At 43.6% G+C, this 16,526-nt stretch overlaps 1 protein-coding gene across 1 annotated transcript in view; it reads right to left on the bottom strand.

The window, feature by feature from the left end:
* Positions 1-15,229, bottom strand: part of LOC109907032 (PDZ domain-containing protein 4) — a 37,662-nt gene extending 22,433 nt beyond the window's left edge. The window contains exon 1 of the mRNA XM_031794439.1: positions 12,104-15,229. Within this exon, the coding sequence (XP_031650299.1) occupies positions 12,104-12,163 (60 nt within the window). The 5' untranslated portion in view covers positions 12,164-15,229. The remainder of the gene's footprint in view (positions 1-12,103) is intronic.
* Between the last annotated feature and the right edge of the window lie 1,297 nt (positions 15,230-16,526).

The raw sequence follows: 16,526 nt of genomic DNA, 5'->3' as shown, positions 1-16,526 counted from the left end.
GCCACTTGTGTGGGTTGTAGACTCCGTCTCATGCTACCACTAGAGTGAAAGCACCGCCAGCATTCAAAAGTGACCAAAACATCATCCAGGAAGCATAGGAACTGAGAAGTGGTCTGTGGTCACCACCTGCAGAACCACTCCTTTATTGGGGGTGTCTTGCTAATTGCCTATAATTTCCACCTGTTGTCTATTCCATTTGCACAACAGCATGTGAAATTTATTGTCAATCAGTGTTGCTTCCTAAGTGGACAGTTTGATTTCACAGAAGTGTGATTGACTTGGAGTTACATTGTGTTGTTTAAGTGTTCCCTTTATTTTTTTGAGCAGTGTATATATATATATATATATATATATACAGTTGAAGTCAGAAGTTTACATACACCTTAGCCAAATACATTCAAACTCAGTTTTTCACAATTCCTGACATTTAATCCAAGTAAAAATTCCCTGTCTTAGGTTCCCTGTCTTAGGTCAGTTAGGATCACCACTTTCACCATTTTAAGAATGTGAAATGTCAGAATAATAGCAGAGAGAACGATTTATTTCAGCTTTAATTTCTTTCATCACTTTCCTAGTGGGACAGAAGATTACATACACTCAATTAGTATTTGGTAGCATTGTCTTTAAATTGTTCAACTTGGGTCAAACGTTTCGGGTAGCCTTCCACAAGCTTCCCACAATAAGTTGGGTGAATTTTGGCCCATTCCTCCTGACAGAGCTGGTGTAATTGAGTCAGGTTTGTAGTCCTCCTTGCTTGCACACGCTTTTTCAGTTCTGCCCACAAATGTTCTACATGATTGAGGTCAGGGCTTTGTGATGGCCACTCCAATAGCTTGACTTTGTTGTCCTTAAGCCATTTTGCCACAACTTTGGAAGTATGATGCTGCCACACCCGTGCTTCACGGTTGGGATGGTGTTCTTCGGCTTGCAAGCCTCCCCCTTTTTCCTCCAAACATAATGATGGCTATTGTGGCCAAACAGTTCCATTTTTTATTCATCAGACCAGAGGACATTTCTCCAAAAAGTACAATCTTTGTCCCCATGTGCAGTTGCAAACTGTAGTCTGGCTTTTTTTGGAGCAGTGGCTTCTTCCTTGCTGAGCGGCCTTTCAGGTTATGTCTATATTCAACTCGTTTTACTGTGGATATAGATACTTTTGTACCTGTTTCCTCCAGTATCTTCACAAGATCCTTTGCTGTTGTTTTGGGATTGATTAGCACTTTTCGCACCAAAGTGCATTCATCTCTAGGAGACAGACCGCGTCTCCTTCCTGAGCGGTATGACGGCTGCGTGGTCCCATGGTGTTTATACTTGCAACTATAAACAGCTGCCTCTGATTGGGAACCATACCAGGCCAACATAGAAATAATTAACCTAGATAGGAACACCCCCCCTAGTCACACCCCGACCTAACCAAAATAGAGAATAACAAGACTCTCTATGGTCAGGGCGTGAAGGTACTCTCCCCCCTCCCACAAAGGTGCGGACTACGGCCACAAAACCTGAAACCAACTGGGGAGGATAGGGGGGGTGACTAGTGCTGGTGGCGGCTTCGGTGCAGGTCTTTGCCCCCACCCAGACCACGGGTCTGGCCTTGGAGCCGGGTAGAACGCCGTGCCCAGACTGGGCATCGGCGCAGAGGAGGGCCCCGGCCATGGAGCTGGGTTGTACGCCGTACCCGGACTGGGTACTGTGGGAGAAATTAGGTACATATATGGATAAATATACTGTCCTATATAAAAGAGGGATGCATTTGCCATTCTGGTAGGGTACATTGTCTATTGTATAGGACAGGAAGCCAGAGTGGGACCATGGGAGTATGGAACAGCCGGGAACACTAAAGTAATGCAGACACATAGACGCCTAGAAATGGCTGGACATACAAAGGTCAGAGGGATATACGAAGGAGGGGGTCAGCCAAATGACCCCAGATGAATTACAGATATCAGTTACATCACAGGGGAGACACAAGTCTGTTTGATCTTATACAACCATATGAAGAGAAGGCGACCAGAACAGCTAGGCACCCTAAAGCTAAAGGAGATGAAAGACACCAAAAGGGACACATGGAGTTAATTACAGGGTCTGAACACAGGCCACAGGAAAGGGGGATGTATATTATCTTTAGGTCAAAGGAAGGGTCTTGTCACCATTAGGATCTAATGGAAAGCAGATGTGGGCGTTACTGGGCTGAACAAGCAGGATGCATGAAGTAGGATGGACTCATGGATTGTGTGTATAAAAGTCAGATTGAGTGCTCTGAGAAAGCTTGTGTGTTCCGCGGACCGCTCCGGCTTAAGATACTGTTGTATTAAAAGTCTACATTGATTTTCACAAAGTTCCTGGGTGTGTCATATTTGAAACGATTTGCCACTACAGTACCGGCGTGGAAGAAGGCTCCGGCCATGGAGCTGAGTTGACCGCCGTGCCTGGACTGGGCACTGGTGCAGAAGAAGGCTCCTGCCATGGAGCGGGACTGGATGCCGTGCCTGGACTGGACATTGGAGCAGAGGAAGGCTCCTGCCATGGAGCGGGAACAGACGCCATGCCTGGACTGGACATTGGTACAGAGGAAGGCTCCTGCTATGGAGTGGGACTGGACGACATGCCTGGATTGAGCACTGGCGCAGAGGAAGGCTCCTGCCATGGAGCGGGACTGGACGACGTGCCTGGACTGGACGCCGTGCTCAGACTGGGCATCGGCGCAGAGGAAGGCTCCTGCCATGGAGCGGGACTGGCCTGGGACCGTCGCCTGAAGCTCCGAACAGGGGACTGTCGCCTGAAGCTCCGGACCGGGGAGGCGCACTGGAGGCCTGATGTGTGGGGCCGGCACAGGTGGCACCGGGACTGGTGACACACACTTCAGGGTGAGTGCGGGGAGAAGGCACAGGACGTACCGGACTGGGGACACACACTTCAGGGAGAGTGCGAGGAGGAGGCACAGGACGTACTGGACTGTGGAGGCTCACTGGAGACCTGATGCGTAGGGCCGGCATAAATTGTACCGGAATGGTGACACACACTTCAGGGCAAGTACGTGGAGGAAAAACAGGACGTACCGGACTGGGGAGCGCACTGGAGGCCAGATGCGTGAAACCGGTGCAGATGACACCGGATTGGTGTCACGCTCCTTAGCACGCTCACGCTGCAGCACTCTCATCGCCACCACCTCTCTCCGGAATCTTTCATCGAGTTCCTCCATCGACTCCCTTACGGTCTCTGGCTCATTCCTTGGCTCCACCGACCACCCGTGTGCCAGCCCCCCCCCCCAAATTCTGGGCTGTCTTTTGGGCTTACTCTGTGGCTGCGAACCCCGGTGTCGTCGCTATCCTCCCTTCTCTCCCTGTGTCTGCTTCCACGGAAGGCTTTTGTCTCCAGCCATAATTTCCTCCCAAGTCCAGGATGTCTTCTCTTCCTTTAACTCCTCCCAAGCGCAGGATACCTTCTCTTCCCGGGCACGCTGCTTGGTCCTGTTGTGGTGGGATCTTCTGTCACAATCGTCTAATGAATTAACGGACCAAGGCGCTGCGTACGTAGAGTTCCACATGTTTAACCAAATGAAACTCACAAAAACAACAAAGAAGAATAAACGATACATGACACAAATGCAGTGCTCACAGGCAACTACACACAAACAAGATCCCACAAAAACCAGTGGGGAAATGGCTCCCCAATCAGAGACAGCGATAAACAGCTCCCTAACCAAAATAGAGAATAACAAGGCTCTCTATGGTCAGGGCGTGATGCGAACTGACTTGCCAAAACTATAGTTTGTTAACAAGAATTTTGTGGAGTCGTTGAAAAACGAGTTTTAATGACTCCAACCTAAGTGTATGTAAACTTCCGACTTCAACTGAATATATATACTTCAACTGTATATATACTGTACAGATCACTGCACCTGTACATAGCCCATCTGTAAACAGCCCATCTATCTACCTACAGTGCCTTGCGAAAGTATTCGGCCCCCTTGAACTTTGCGACCTTTTGCCACATTTCAGGCTTCAAACATAAAGATATAAAACTGTATTTTTTTGTGAAGAATCAACAACAAGTGGGACACAATCATGAAGTGGAACGACATTTATTGGATATTTCAAACTTTTTTAACAAATCAAAAACTGAAAAATTGGGCGTGCAAAATTATTCAGCCCCCTTAAGTTAATACTTTGTAGCGCCACCTTTTGCTGCGATTACAGCTGTAAGTCGCTTGGGGTATGTCTCTATCAGTTTTGCACATCGAGAGACTGAAATCTTTTCCCATTCCTCCTTGCAAAACAGCTCGAGCTCAGTGAGGTTGGATGGAGAACATTTGTGAACAGCAGTTTTCAGTTCTTTCCACAGATTCTCGATTGGATTCAGGTCTGGACTTTGACTTGGCCATTCTAACACCTGGATATGTTTATTTTTGAACCATTCCATTGTAGATTTTGCTTTATGTTTTGGATCATTGTCTTGTTGGAAGACAAATCTCCGTCCCAGTCTCAGGTCTTTTGCAGACTCCATCAGGTTTTCTTCCAGAATGATCTGGTGAAGAAAAGGAAGCCCAAACCATGATGCTGCCACCACCATGTTTGACAGTGGGGATGGTGTGTACAGGGTGATGAGCTGTGTTGCTTTTACGCCAAACATAACGTTTTGCATTGTTGCCAAAAAGTTCAATTTTGGTTTCATCTGACCAGAGCACCTTCTTCCACATGTTTGGTGTGTCTCCCAGGTGGCTTGTGGCAAACTTTAAACGACACTTTTTATAGATATCTTTAAGAAATGGCTTTCTTCTTGCCACTCTTCCATAAAGGCCAGATTTGTGCAATATACGACTGATTGTTGTCCTATGGACAGTCTCCCACCTCAGCTGTAGATCTCTGCAGTTCATCCAGAGTGATCATGGGCCTCTTGGCTGCATCTCTGATCAGTCTTCTCCTTGTATGAGCTGAAAGTTTAGAGGGACGGCCAGGTCTTGGTAGATTTGCAGTGGTCTGATACTCTTTCCATTTCAATATTATCGCTTGCACAGTGCTCTTTGGGATGTTTAAATCTTGGGAAATCTTATTGTATCCAAATCCGGCTTTAAACTTCTTCACAACAGTATCTCGAACCTGCCTGGTGTGTTCCTTGTTCTTCATGATGCTCTCTGCGCTTTTAACGGACCTCTGAGACTATCACAGTGCAGGTGCATTTATACGGAGACTTGATTACACACAGGTGGATTGTATTTATCATCATTAGTCATTTAGGTCAACATTGGATCATTCAGAGATCCTCACTGAACTTCTGGAGAGAGTTTGCTGCACTGAAAGTAAAGGGGCTGAATAATTTTGCACGCCCAATTTTTCAGTTTTTGATTTGTTAAAAAAGTTTGAAATATCCAATAAATGTCGTTCCACTTCATGATTGTGTCCCACTTGTTGTTGATTCTTCACAAAAAAATACAGTTTTATATCTTTATGTTTGAAGCCTAAAATGTGGCAAAAGGTTGCAAAGTTCAAGGGGGGCGAATACTTTCGCAAGGCACTGTACCTCATCCCCATACTGGTATTTATTTACTTACTGGAGCTTGCTCCTTTGCACCCCAGTATCTCTACTTGCACATTCATCTTCTGCACATCTACCATTCCAATGTTTAATTTCTATATTGTAATTACTTCACCACCATGGCCTATTTATTGCCTTACCTCCCTTATCTTACCTCATTTGCACTCACTGTATATATACTTTTTGTTTTCTTTTGTTCTACTGTATTATTGACTGTATGTTTTGTTTATTCCATGTGTAACTCTGTGTTGTTGTATGTGTCGAGTTGCTATGCTTTATCTTGGCAATGTCGCAGTTGCAAATGAGAACTTGTTCTCAACTAGTCTACCTGGTTAAATAAAGGTGAAATACATTTTAAAAATAAAAAAAACTGTAAAAAAAAACATATATATTAAATTATGTGATCTAAACATAACAAAAACACACATATTTTATATATATATATATGTGCTTTTTTATGTTACGCTCACATAATTTAATTTCAATGTATGCATTAAGGCTAATATGGCTAATTGAGTGACTGTCAGTGACTGACATAACAAGAGAAAAACTGCTGAGGCACAACCACATTTTTTAAATGCATCTTGTGTATTCTACTATTCTAACTCTCAACAGTAATTATTTTTAATTTGTTCACTCTGATATGTCACGACCCACATTAACATGGTGCTTGCCTACGGAGCAGCAAGGGGAACTGCCCCTCCCTTTCCCTACTTTAAGGCTATGCTCAAATCAGGACAGGGAACTGCCCCTCCCCACCCTACTTTCAGGATATGCTTCTTTATTGAGGAAAATGTGCTTACTATGACTGTGATATGCAGTTGTCTCACCTTAAGATGAATGCACTAACTGTAAATCTCTCTGGAGCTAAATTACTCAAATGTAAATGTGGCATACTTTAGAAAGGATGCATTAAGCTGTCTAACAGAATAAATGTGACAAAAACAAATGAGGACATTACATGTATTTCTATAGCTTCAAAAATATATTTTAGTGAAGGAGTGCCAAGATGGAGGCACAGTGGCTTCAACACAGCACCCCTATCAGTCATCTAGTGTATAAATCTTGGGTTCAGATAGACAAAACTGTCTGTTCTTCTCTTGCATTGCTGTAAACACTGTCAGTGTAATGTTGCATTGTAGTGTCAGTGTAATGTTGCATTGTAGTGTCAGTGTAATGTGGCATTGTAATGTCAGTGTAATGTGGCATTGTAATGTCAGTGTAATGTGGCATTGTAGTGTCAGTGTAATGTGGCATTGTAATGTCAGTGTAATGTGGCATTGTAATGTCAGTGTAATGTGGCATTGTAATGTCAGTGCAATGTGGCATTGTAATGTCAGTGTAATGTGGCATTGTAGTGTCAGTGTAATGTGGCATTGTAGTGTCAGTGTAATGTGGCATTGTAGTGTCAGTGTAATGTGGCATTGTAATGTCAGTGTAATGTGGCATTGTAATGTCAGTGTAATGTGGCATTGTAATGTCAGTGTAATGTGGCATTGTAGTGTCAGTGTAATGTGGCATTGTAATGTCAGTGTAATGTGGCATTGTAATGTCAGTGTAATGTGGCATTGTAGTGTCAGTGTAATGTGGCATTGTAATGTCAGTGTAATGTGGCATTGTAATGTGGCATTGTAATGTCAGTTTAATGTGGCATTGTAATGTCAGTGTAATGTGGCATTGTAATGTCAGTTTAATGTGGCATTGTAATGTCAGTGTAATATGGCATTGTAATGTCAGTGTAATGTGGCATTGTAGTGTCAGTGTAATGTGGCATTGTAATGTCAGTGTAATGTGGCATTGTAATGTCAGTGTAATGTGGCATTGTAATGTCAGTGTAATGTGGCATTGTAATGTCAGTGTAATGTGGCATTGTAGTGTCAGTGTAATGTTGCATTGTAATGTCAGTGTAATGTGGCATTGTAATGTCAGTGTAATGTGGCATTGTAATGTCAGTGTAATGTTGCATTGTAATGTAAGTGTAATGTGGCATTGTAATGTCAGTGTAATGTGGCATTGTAATGTCAGTGTAATGTTGCATTGTAATGTCAGTGTAATGTCAATGTAATGTGGCATTGTAATGTCAGTGTAATGTTGCATTGTAATGTCAGTGTAATGTGGCATTGTAATGTCAGTGTAATGTGGCATTGTAATGTCAGTGTAATGTTGCATTGTAATGTCTGTGTAATGTGGCATTGTGATGTCAGTGTAATGTGGCATTGTAATGTCGGTGTAATGTTGCATTGTAATGTCAGTGTAATGTGGCATTGTAATGTCAGTGTAATGTGGCATTGTAATGTCAGTGTAATGTTGCAGTGTACATGAATAGCAGATCATTTCTCATTTAACTGAGTCTAATTTGGATGTGTATTTATGCACAAAGCACAAAACCTCAAGAGACATGCAGTGTTTTAGAAAACCGTGAAATTGTTCTCTTTTATTTGGCATCATGGAGTTTTTAGAAATTCTGTATTTACAATATTGTCATGTGGTGAGTTCTTTTAATTTAAGAATTTTATTTAAACGGAAATTTCAGCCTTTGGATGAAAGGAAAACATGCTTACTATCAAACTGTCAGTGTATTCTGTTTGGAATGCTGATGGTCTAGCTACATGCCTATGTGATCATCTTGACACACCCTTTGCCATCTGGCCTTCACAGGTTGCATGAGAGCACTGGTGGTAACCATGATGTCTGCCAATAGAACAGTGGTGTATGTGTCTCAGTTCTGTCGGTGTATCCTCCCTTTATCCAGGCAGAGGCTCTCTTGTGTGCTCTTTGGAGGCATTGAGTACAGACTGATTGGACTACAGTGCATACAAACAGGTTCCATGCTACATCACCCAGACGGGACAGAGAACAGAAGTCTTCTGCCCAGTCAGAGGACTCAGTGATAAACCACCACTGTTTTACTCCCCACCCCTGCTTGTTTGGGTCTCAGACAGTGGCTCACACAGTCTGCCAGAGAACTTTGCTGTCTAATAAAGCTGAACACCTCTTGTGTGGTTAGAGCTCCCTCCCTTGGGCATACCTTTATGTATCGCATATTACACAATTGTTTGAACGCTTGATCAGTGAAGTGATTTGATTTTACACTATATCAATACACACTGACCCGGCATGTGGTCTCTGTCATCAAGGCTGACCTCTGAAAAAGGGTCAATGAATTTACCGCCAGTCGTCCTTGCATGCTTCAGACTACACACACACAGACAGACACACACACATAGGCAGCCAAGCATACACACAAGCACGCAGACACACACACACCCGGGGGATCAGCGAAGTCACTCAAGCCTACCTATTCATCCCTGCTCTGTGAAGCGCTCAAATCAATTACTCCTGTCATCTTTTGAGGGCAAACAGCAGAAAAATAGCCCTCTTTATCCTTCCTTCCTTCTTTCCTTCCCTTTTTCTTTTTCCCATTCTGTCTTTTCCTTTCCTTTGCCTGACTCATTAGTCTACCACTTGCAGTCATGTCGTTGCCAGTTGTTCTCTTTCTTGGCTTTGCCTCAGGCACCAGATGCAACTCTGATAACTGGCACAGACTCACATGTCCTGACTCTTTGACATACGACCATAACAATAGAATAACAATCCATACAGTATACATCCCTATGCTTGTTGTGACACGTCTGATACATGAGAACATAGATATTGAAGCTGATTCCTGGGCATTATCTTTTTATGTGGGGTGTTTATTCAGTCTCACAGACATTACCACAAACTCATGAAGCAAAAACTATATTCACATAGTACATGGGAGCACACCTAGATCTTGCACTTGCCAAATGTTGCTGTTTGCTGAGGCTGTAACCGTGGCAACCCTTCAGTGCACCCCCTGGACAAAAACTATTTTGGTGCTGAGCTAAAATGCCTACATTTAATGAATTATGCATCTTTGTCAGATAAAAAGATCATCATGAATATTCCTGCATTATTTATTTTTTACAATAATAATCAGACTCTTAAGATTGATGTTATTTTTCTTTTTCTCTTTGTGTTTTTGTTTTCTAATAGTCCATCATTAGGGTGGTTGTAGTTACATTGTTCATGGTCATTTTACTGTGTGCACCTCTGTAATTGCTTGTGGGTGTTATTACTTTGAACTGTAAATCAATAGTTTGATCATTTTAATGAATACATGCATGGCTTGTTCATATGGATGGGGTGTTGAAACCATTGAGCATACACATGATCTGTCAGCTGGTTTGCTGAATGACTGACATTAGACCTATATGACGTCAGCATATTGACGCCCGTCTCTGTTGCTACAGGTGGTGCCACCAGAGCATTGTGACTGAGTTGTGGCTGAGCACGACTCGAGATACAGTGCCTTCGGAAAGTATTCAGACCCCTGGACTTTTTCCACATTGTTAGGTTACAGCCTTATTCATGTTTTCCTCATTAATCTACACACAATACCCCATAATGACGAAGCAAAAACAGGTTTTTAGAAATGTTTGCTAATAAAAAAACTGATTTTACATTTGCATAAGTATTCAGACCCTTCACTCAGTACTTTGTTGAAGCACCTTTGGCAACGATTACAGCCTTGAGTCTTCTTGGGTACGACGCTACAAGCTTAGCACACCTGTATTTGGGGAGTTCCTCCCATTCTTCTCTGCAGATCCTCTCAAGCTCTGTGAGGTTAGATGGATAGCGTTGCTGCACAACTATTTTCAGGTCTCTATAGAGATGTTCGATCGGGTTCAAGTCCAGGCTCTGGCTGGGTCACTCAAGGACATTCAGAGACTTGTCCCGAATCCACTCCTGCATTGTCTTGGCTGTGTACTTAGGGTCGTTGTCATGTTGGAAAGTGAAACTTCACCACAGTGTGAGGTCCTGAGCTCTCTGGAGCAAGTTTTCATCAAGGATCTGTCTGTACTTTGTGTAACAGTATAACTTTAAACCGTCCCCTCACCCGGACGCGAACCAGGGACCCTTTGCACACATCAACAACAGTCACCCACAAAGCATTGTTACCCATCGCTCCACAAAAGCTGCGGCCCTTGCAGAGCAAGGGGAACCACTACTTCAAGGTCTCAGAGCAAGTGACGTCACCGATTGAAACGCTATTTAGCGCGTACCACCGCTAACTAGCTAGCCGTTTCACATCCGTTACACTTGCTCTATTCATCTTTCCCTCGATCCTGATTAGTCTCCCAGTCCCTGCCGCTGAGAAACATCCCTACAGCATGATGCTGCCACCACCATGCTTCAACGTAGCGATGGTGCCAAGTTTTCTCCAGACATGACACTTGGCAATAAGGCCAAAGAGTGACTTTTGGCAATCTCCAAGTGGGCTGTCATGTGCCTTTTACTGAGGAGTGGCTTCCGTCTGGCCACTCTAACATAAAGGCCTGATTGGTGGAGTGCTGCAGAGATGGTTGTCCTTTTGGAAGGTTCTCCCCTCTCCACAGAGGAACTTGAGCTCTGGCAGTGTGACCATTGGGTCCTTGGTCACCTCGCTGACCAAGGTCCTTCTCCCCTGATTGCTCAGTTTGGCTGGGCAGCCATCTCTAGGAAGAGTCTTGGTGGTTGCCAACTTCTTCCATTTAAGAATGATGGAGGCCACTGTGTTCTTGGGGACCTTCAATGCTGCAGACATTTTTTGGTTCCCTTCCCCAGTTCTGTGCCTCGACGCAATCCTGTCTCTGAGCTCTACAATTTCATCGACCTTATGAGCTCTACAGACAATTTCATCGACCTTATGCACTGTCAACTGTGGGACCTTATATAGACAGGTGTGTGCCTTTCCAAATCATGCCCAATCAATTAAATTTACCACAGGTGGACTCCAATCAAGTTGAAGAAACATCTCAAGGATGATCAATGGAAATAGGATGGACCTGAGCTCAACTTCGAGTCTCACAGTAAAGAGTCTGAATACTTATGTAAATAAGGTATTTGTGTTTTTAATTTTAATACATTTGCTAAAGATTCTAAAAACATGTTTACGCTTTGTCATTATGGAGTATTGTGTGTAGATTTCTGAGGAACTGTTTTTATTTTTTAAATCCATTTTATAATATGGCTGGAAAGTAACAAAATGTGGAAAAAGTCAATGGGTCTGAATACAACAGCACATACTGTCATTAGATTACAGACAGACAGACACTGTATCAGAAAGGTGTCAATATGAATAAGCTGTGACAGTATCAAGAGAGCAAGAGAGGAGGAGAGAGGAGAATGTTAAAAGGCTTGGTACTACAGTAGGCTAGGAGAGAGAGAGAGAGAGAGAGAGAGAGAGAGAGAGAGAGAGAGAGAGAGAGAGAGAGAGAGAGAGAGAGAGAGAGAGAGAGAGAGAGAGAGAGAGAGAGAGAGAGAGAGAGAGAGAGAGAGAGAGAGAGAGAGAGAGAGAGAGAGAGAGAGAGAGAGAGAGAGAGAGAGAGAGAGAGAGAGAGAGAGAGAGAGAGAGAGAGAGAGAGAGAGAGAGAGAGAGAGAGAGAGAGAGAGAGAGAGAGAGAGAGAGAGAGAGAGAGAGAGAGAGAGAGAGAGAGAGAGAGAGAGAGAGAGAGAGAGAGAGAGAGAGAGAGAGAGAGAGAGAGAGAGAGAGAAAAAAACTCACCTGGAACATGACCCTGTACTGTTCCTCAGGCTTCTGAACCATACACATGTTACACCCCATGATGTCCTGGACTCAGGCCAGGCGGGGCCAAACTAGTCCAGGAGAACAGTACCTTAAAACACCGCTCTCTCCCTTCGGTGTGGCAGTCAGAGAGCTCCCCACAGACCTACAGGTCCTGAGTGTCAACCCCTCTTATTTCAGGGCACTGTGGATTATGGATATCAGAGTTTCTCTGTCCCCAAAAACAGGCTGTGTCCCTGTGTCCTGTTCCTATCCTCGTTCCAGATGTCAAGTTTTACAATCCAAACCTAATCCCTACATTTAAAAAAGGGTTTTGGGTGTCCTCCCATCTGTTTCTGTCCCCATTGCAGAGTACACATATCTTTCTTTGTCTTCATAAGCGTGGAGTGGTTATGTTCAGGTTAGGTTTTGCGTGACTTCATCATGATTTTTGGACTGGTGAGTCAGAGGGAGGGAGGGGACTGAGAGATGAGTAAGTTGACATGGGAGCTGAGGATGGGTTGAAAGGACTGACAGTTGATCGGTGTTATTGTGTTGTATTGTATTTAAGACAGTCCATCATAACTATTCAATAATGATTCAATCACCTGTCAATAATAATCATGCATGTGACCTAGACCTAAAGTGTATGCAGCCTAATTCTGCATGATTTCTGTTGAACAGTCACCTTTTGAGCTGTCTCTCTCAACTAGCTGAGACTTTTTCCCAAATGGAACTCAACGTGAACTCGCCCACTCCTTTCCCTGGTCTCACGCTCAGCTCAGCTAATCCTTAGCACTCTTTTAAAGAAACTCTTTCAAAGTTTCAGATGCAAACAGGCACCGATATCAAATAACTTCTTGCCCTCTTTTTCCCCTAACACTCCCTCTCGATTTTCCCACCTTCTTCGCTTTCCAGGTTTAGAAGAATTGCTCGAGTCTGGCTTGTGTGATAAGTTATCCCTCTGACGGCCTTTTTCTCAGGTTTCACTTTTCTTTTGCTCTGGTACTTTCACCTTTTCAGGATCAATGGACTCCTCAGTACTTTTTCATTGGTGCTTGGGGTCATTGACATCTTCTGGTTTACCTCCATTGAAACAGACCAAGAGGAGAGAGAGATAATCTGCCCACTGAACAATCTATCCTACTGCCTGAATCTCAAGCCCTGGCTGTTGAGCTAAGATTAGCAGTATGTATTGGCTACACGAAACCCAATAACACGCACACCTGCACACGAATCCCAGTGAGGCAACAACAGACGAGGAAACTGCTGTCTCAACTGCACCTCTCTGCTTGATGTTGTGTATCTGTCAGAATAACAGACGCTAAGAACCACTTTTAGGATACAACTGTTTCACTGACGCTGGTCTACATACAAAATGTATATAATGTAAATTATCACTGTGGAGTGTTTGAGGAAACTAGGCAGTTGTCTGCAGAAGGTGTGTGAGACAGACTGGTAGATTCAGCTTCAGGTGTTCTTTCAGGTTTCTAGCCAGCTCTTTTGACAGTTATGGCTCATTGATAAGCTAAACCAGGGCATTTCCAATCAACTGAAACACTGGAGGCTATTGATCTGGGGTGTCACTGAATGGAAAATTAAAATTAAATTATAGGCCTGTTATAGAACAGGAACCCTCCTACTCAGTCATGTGCAATAATCTATATCAAAACCTCTAAGGGATCAATTACATTGTGTTTTCAGGACTATTGGTGAAATCAGGACGAGTCAACATTAAGAACACCAATGATAAGCCATGTGTAAAATAATGGGCTTTTCATTAGAAATATAAGGTTTAAGGGTCTTTGTTTTCCTCATTAAAATGTGTTGATTGAAAGTATGCCTCTTGCTCCTCTCTCATTGCTATCTATCATTCAATCTGTCCTTCACCTGTTTAAGTGGACTAATTCAGTGTATTAACTTAAATCCTGCACTCCTTCTCTCATTATCCCCTAAGATAATGCATGCTGAAGTGGAAACGTACAGCATTATACTGTGACCGTGTAACCATTTACAGCCTGTAGGTTAAACGTTTAAGTCTCATCAGCACTTCCTCCAGAAGGCCCTGCAATCTGGACATCACTCAACATTTTATGCTTTCAAAAGTTCACCTCTGCCCAGCCAAGCTACTGTCAAAAACAAGGTGTTAGCTTCTGTAATCCTTCCTCAAAGCCTCACTGACTGCACCTACCTGTACTATCTCCAGTACTACACACAGTATATAACCAACTGCAATATAAAATATCAACACACACACACACACACAGAGACATGCACACACACTTGTAAAACCCCCTCCCAGTCTGTCAGGCTAGGCAGTAAGCACCAGAGCCAATGCCAGTCTAGCTGTAGAACTGTGTCAGACAGTCACAGCAGGTGCTGAAAGCCAAACAGGCGTGTCAAATGTCCCAACGGTTCCTACACTCTCTCCATGTTCAGTTCCACATTGAGCCTTTCATCGCATGAGGATGTACGCGAATTCTAATTCTGACCTGGTCACTATTGTAAAACCTCTAGTTTGAGACCCACAGTCTGCCATGTGAATGATCTGAGTCTAACAGGTATGGACTCTACTGATCCACGAAGGAAAGAAGGAGAGGAGATGTAAAATGTAGTGATGAGAAATGACAGAAAATTAGAGTATTTCCTCTTGCAGGACTTCTGCCACTCTATGTCCTCACAAACAAAAACAAAGCTTAAACTAGAGCCCAGAAAAAGAAAGTTCATCCATCTTCTACTGCAGGAAGAAAATAACATCAAATCAAGAATGTGAGGTACCAGATCTGCAGTAATAATCCACCTTTTGTCTGTTGGTCATTCTTTAAAAAATCCGCAATTAGAAACAAAAGCGTTGGGAGGGACAAAAGCGTCCATCCAGGTGGTTTATAGAGCCAGAGTGTAAAGCACACTGCCTCCCTCAGGTTGGACATAAATCCCAATCACCACACTCAGAAGATGATAGAAATCACTGACGGCTGATTGGGGGATTGTCTTGGCTTCTCCCCTCAGGCACGACAGTAAATGCACTCCCCCACTGCAGAGTGGAACACAAAGGCGTTCCTGCCCAGCGGTAAGGAGCCTGCTGATCCGCACACAGCACTATCAAGCATGTCTGCTACTGCTGAATAGGATTCTACTGGATGCAACACTGTTCTCTCTCTCTGGCTTTCCAGAGGTAGGCTCTGGCCCCCTCCCCTAGTCCCCCCCATTTGCTACCCCTCCTCCCCCTCTTGCTCTCTCTCTTGCTCCCTTCTCTCTCCCTCTTTCTCTGTCTCTCTCTCTGTGGGAAACACAGGGCATGCTCCAGAAAGCCTGATGATCTGTTTTCACTATGCAGGTAGAACAGAGCTGAAGGAGAGAGAGAGAGAGAGAGAGTAAGCTACTACAATCTACATGAAATAATGAACAGTCAAGGAGCACTATCAATAAACATTTGTCAATATTCATATATAATGTGACATACTGTATGTATCCCTACAAGTATCAATTGCTTAATGATAAGGTACCAAGAATAATATGGGATAATGTACTGTACTAGACAAACAGAAATGGCCAAAGGAGGTAGAGAGCCTCTAACCGCCTGTGAATTTAAATGAGTTGAAGCGCTGACACACAGAAGGAAGAAAATGAGAAGGAAAAGAGAGGGAGACAGAACAATTGGATAACAGGTGTATGATGGGATGGATTTAAAGATGGAACACAGCCAAGGAATGTGAAGTACATGACTGTGTGGGAGAGAGTGGGAGATGGAGAAAAAGAGGGGGTGGGGTGGAGACAGGGAGGGCTTTCAGCAGTACATTCAAAATGCAACCAATACAAACCTGTAAATGCTGCAATCATGTGGATAACAAAAAGGTTTAAATGCTGTGTATATGCACCTGTTTTGTTTGCACAATACTTGTGTATTCCCTCAAGTTATATATTTTCATTGACTTCCCTTGACCCTCTCTCCCTCTCTGAATATCAAGCTGCATTTTAGTACTGTTCATTGTCTAATTTCAATTTTAAACACAGCTCTGTCGGCACATTTGCAACAATCACACTGCCAATTGTTTTAGAACCAAATAGAGCTATGAGACACAGACCAGGGGACGGGGCGGATTAAATCAGTGAATCCCTGTAAACTGAACACTGTAAGAAAGAACAAATTTTAAAAATAAAATTATTGCCTACAAACAACTATTTAAAAAATGATATTTTTTACATTATTTCGGTATTTCTCTCTCCCTCTCCTTTGTCGTCCTCTCTCCTGTCTTCCTCTCCCCTGTCTTCCTCTCTTCTGTCTTCCTCTCTCCTGTCTTCCTCTCTCCTGTCTTCCTCTCCCCTGTCGTCCTCTCTCCTGTCTTCCTCTCCCCTGTCTTCCTCTCTCCTGTCTTCCTCTCTCCTGTCTTCCTCTCCCCTGTCGTCCTCTCCCCTGTCGTCC

This window comes from Oncorhynchus kisutch, linkage group LG17, assembly GCF_002021735.2.
Source record: "Oncorhynchus kisutch isolate 150728-3 linkage group LG17, Okis_V2, whole genome shotgun sequence".
Taxonomy (NCBI): domain Eukaryota; kingdom Metazoa; phylum Chordata; class Actinopteri; order Salmoniformes; family Salmonidae; genus Oncorhynchus; species Oncorhynchus kisutch.
Note: the sequence above shows the minus strand (reverse complement) of the source record. Positions and strands in the feature narration are given on the sequence as shown.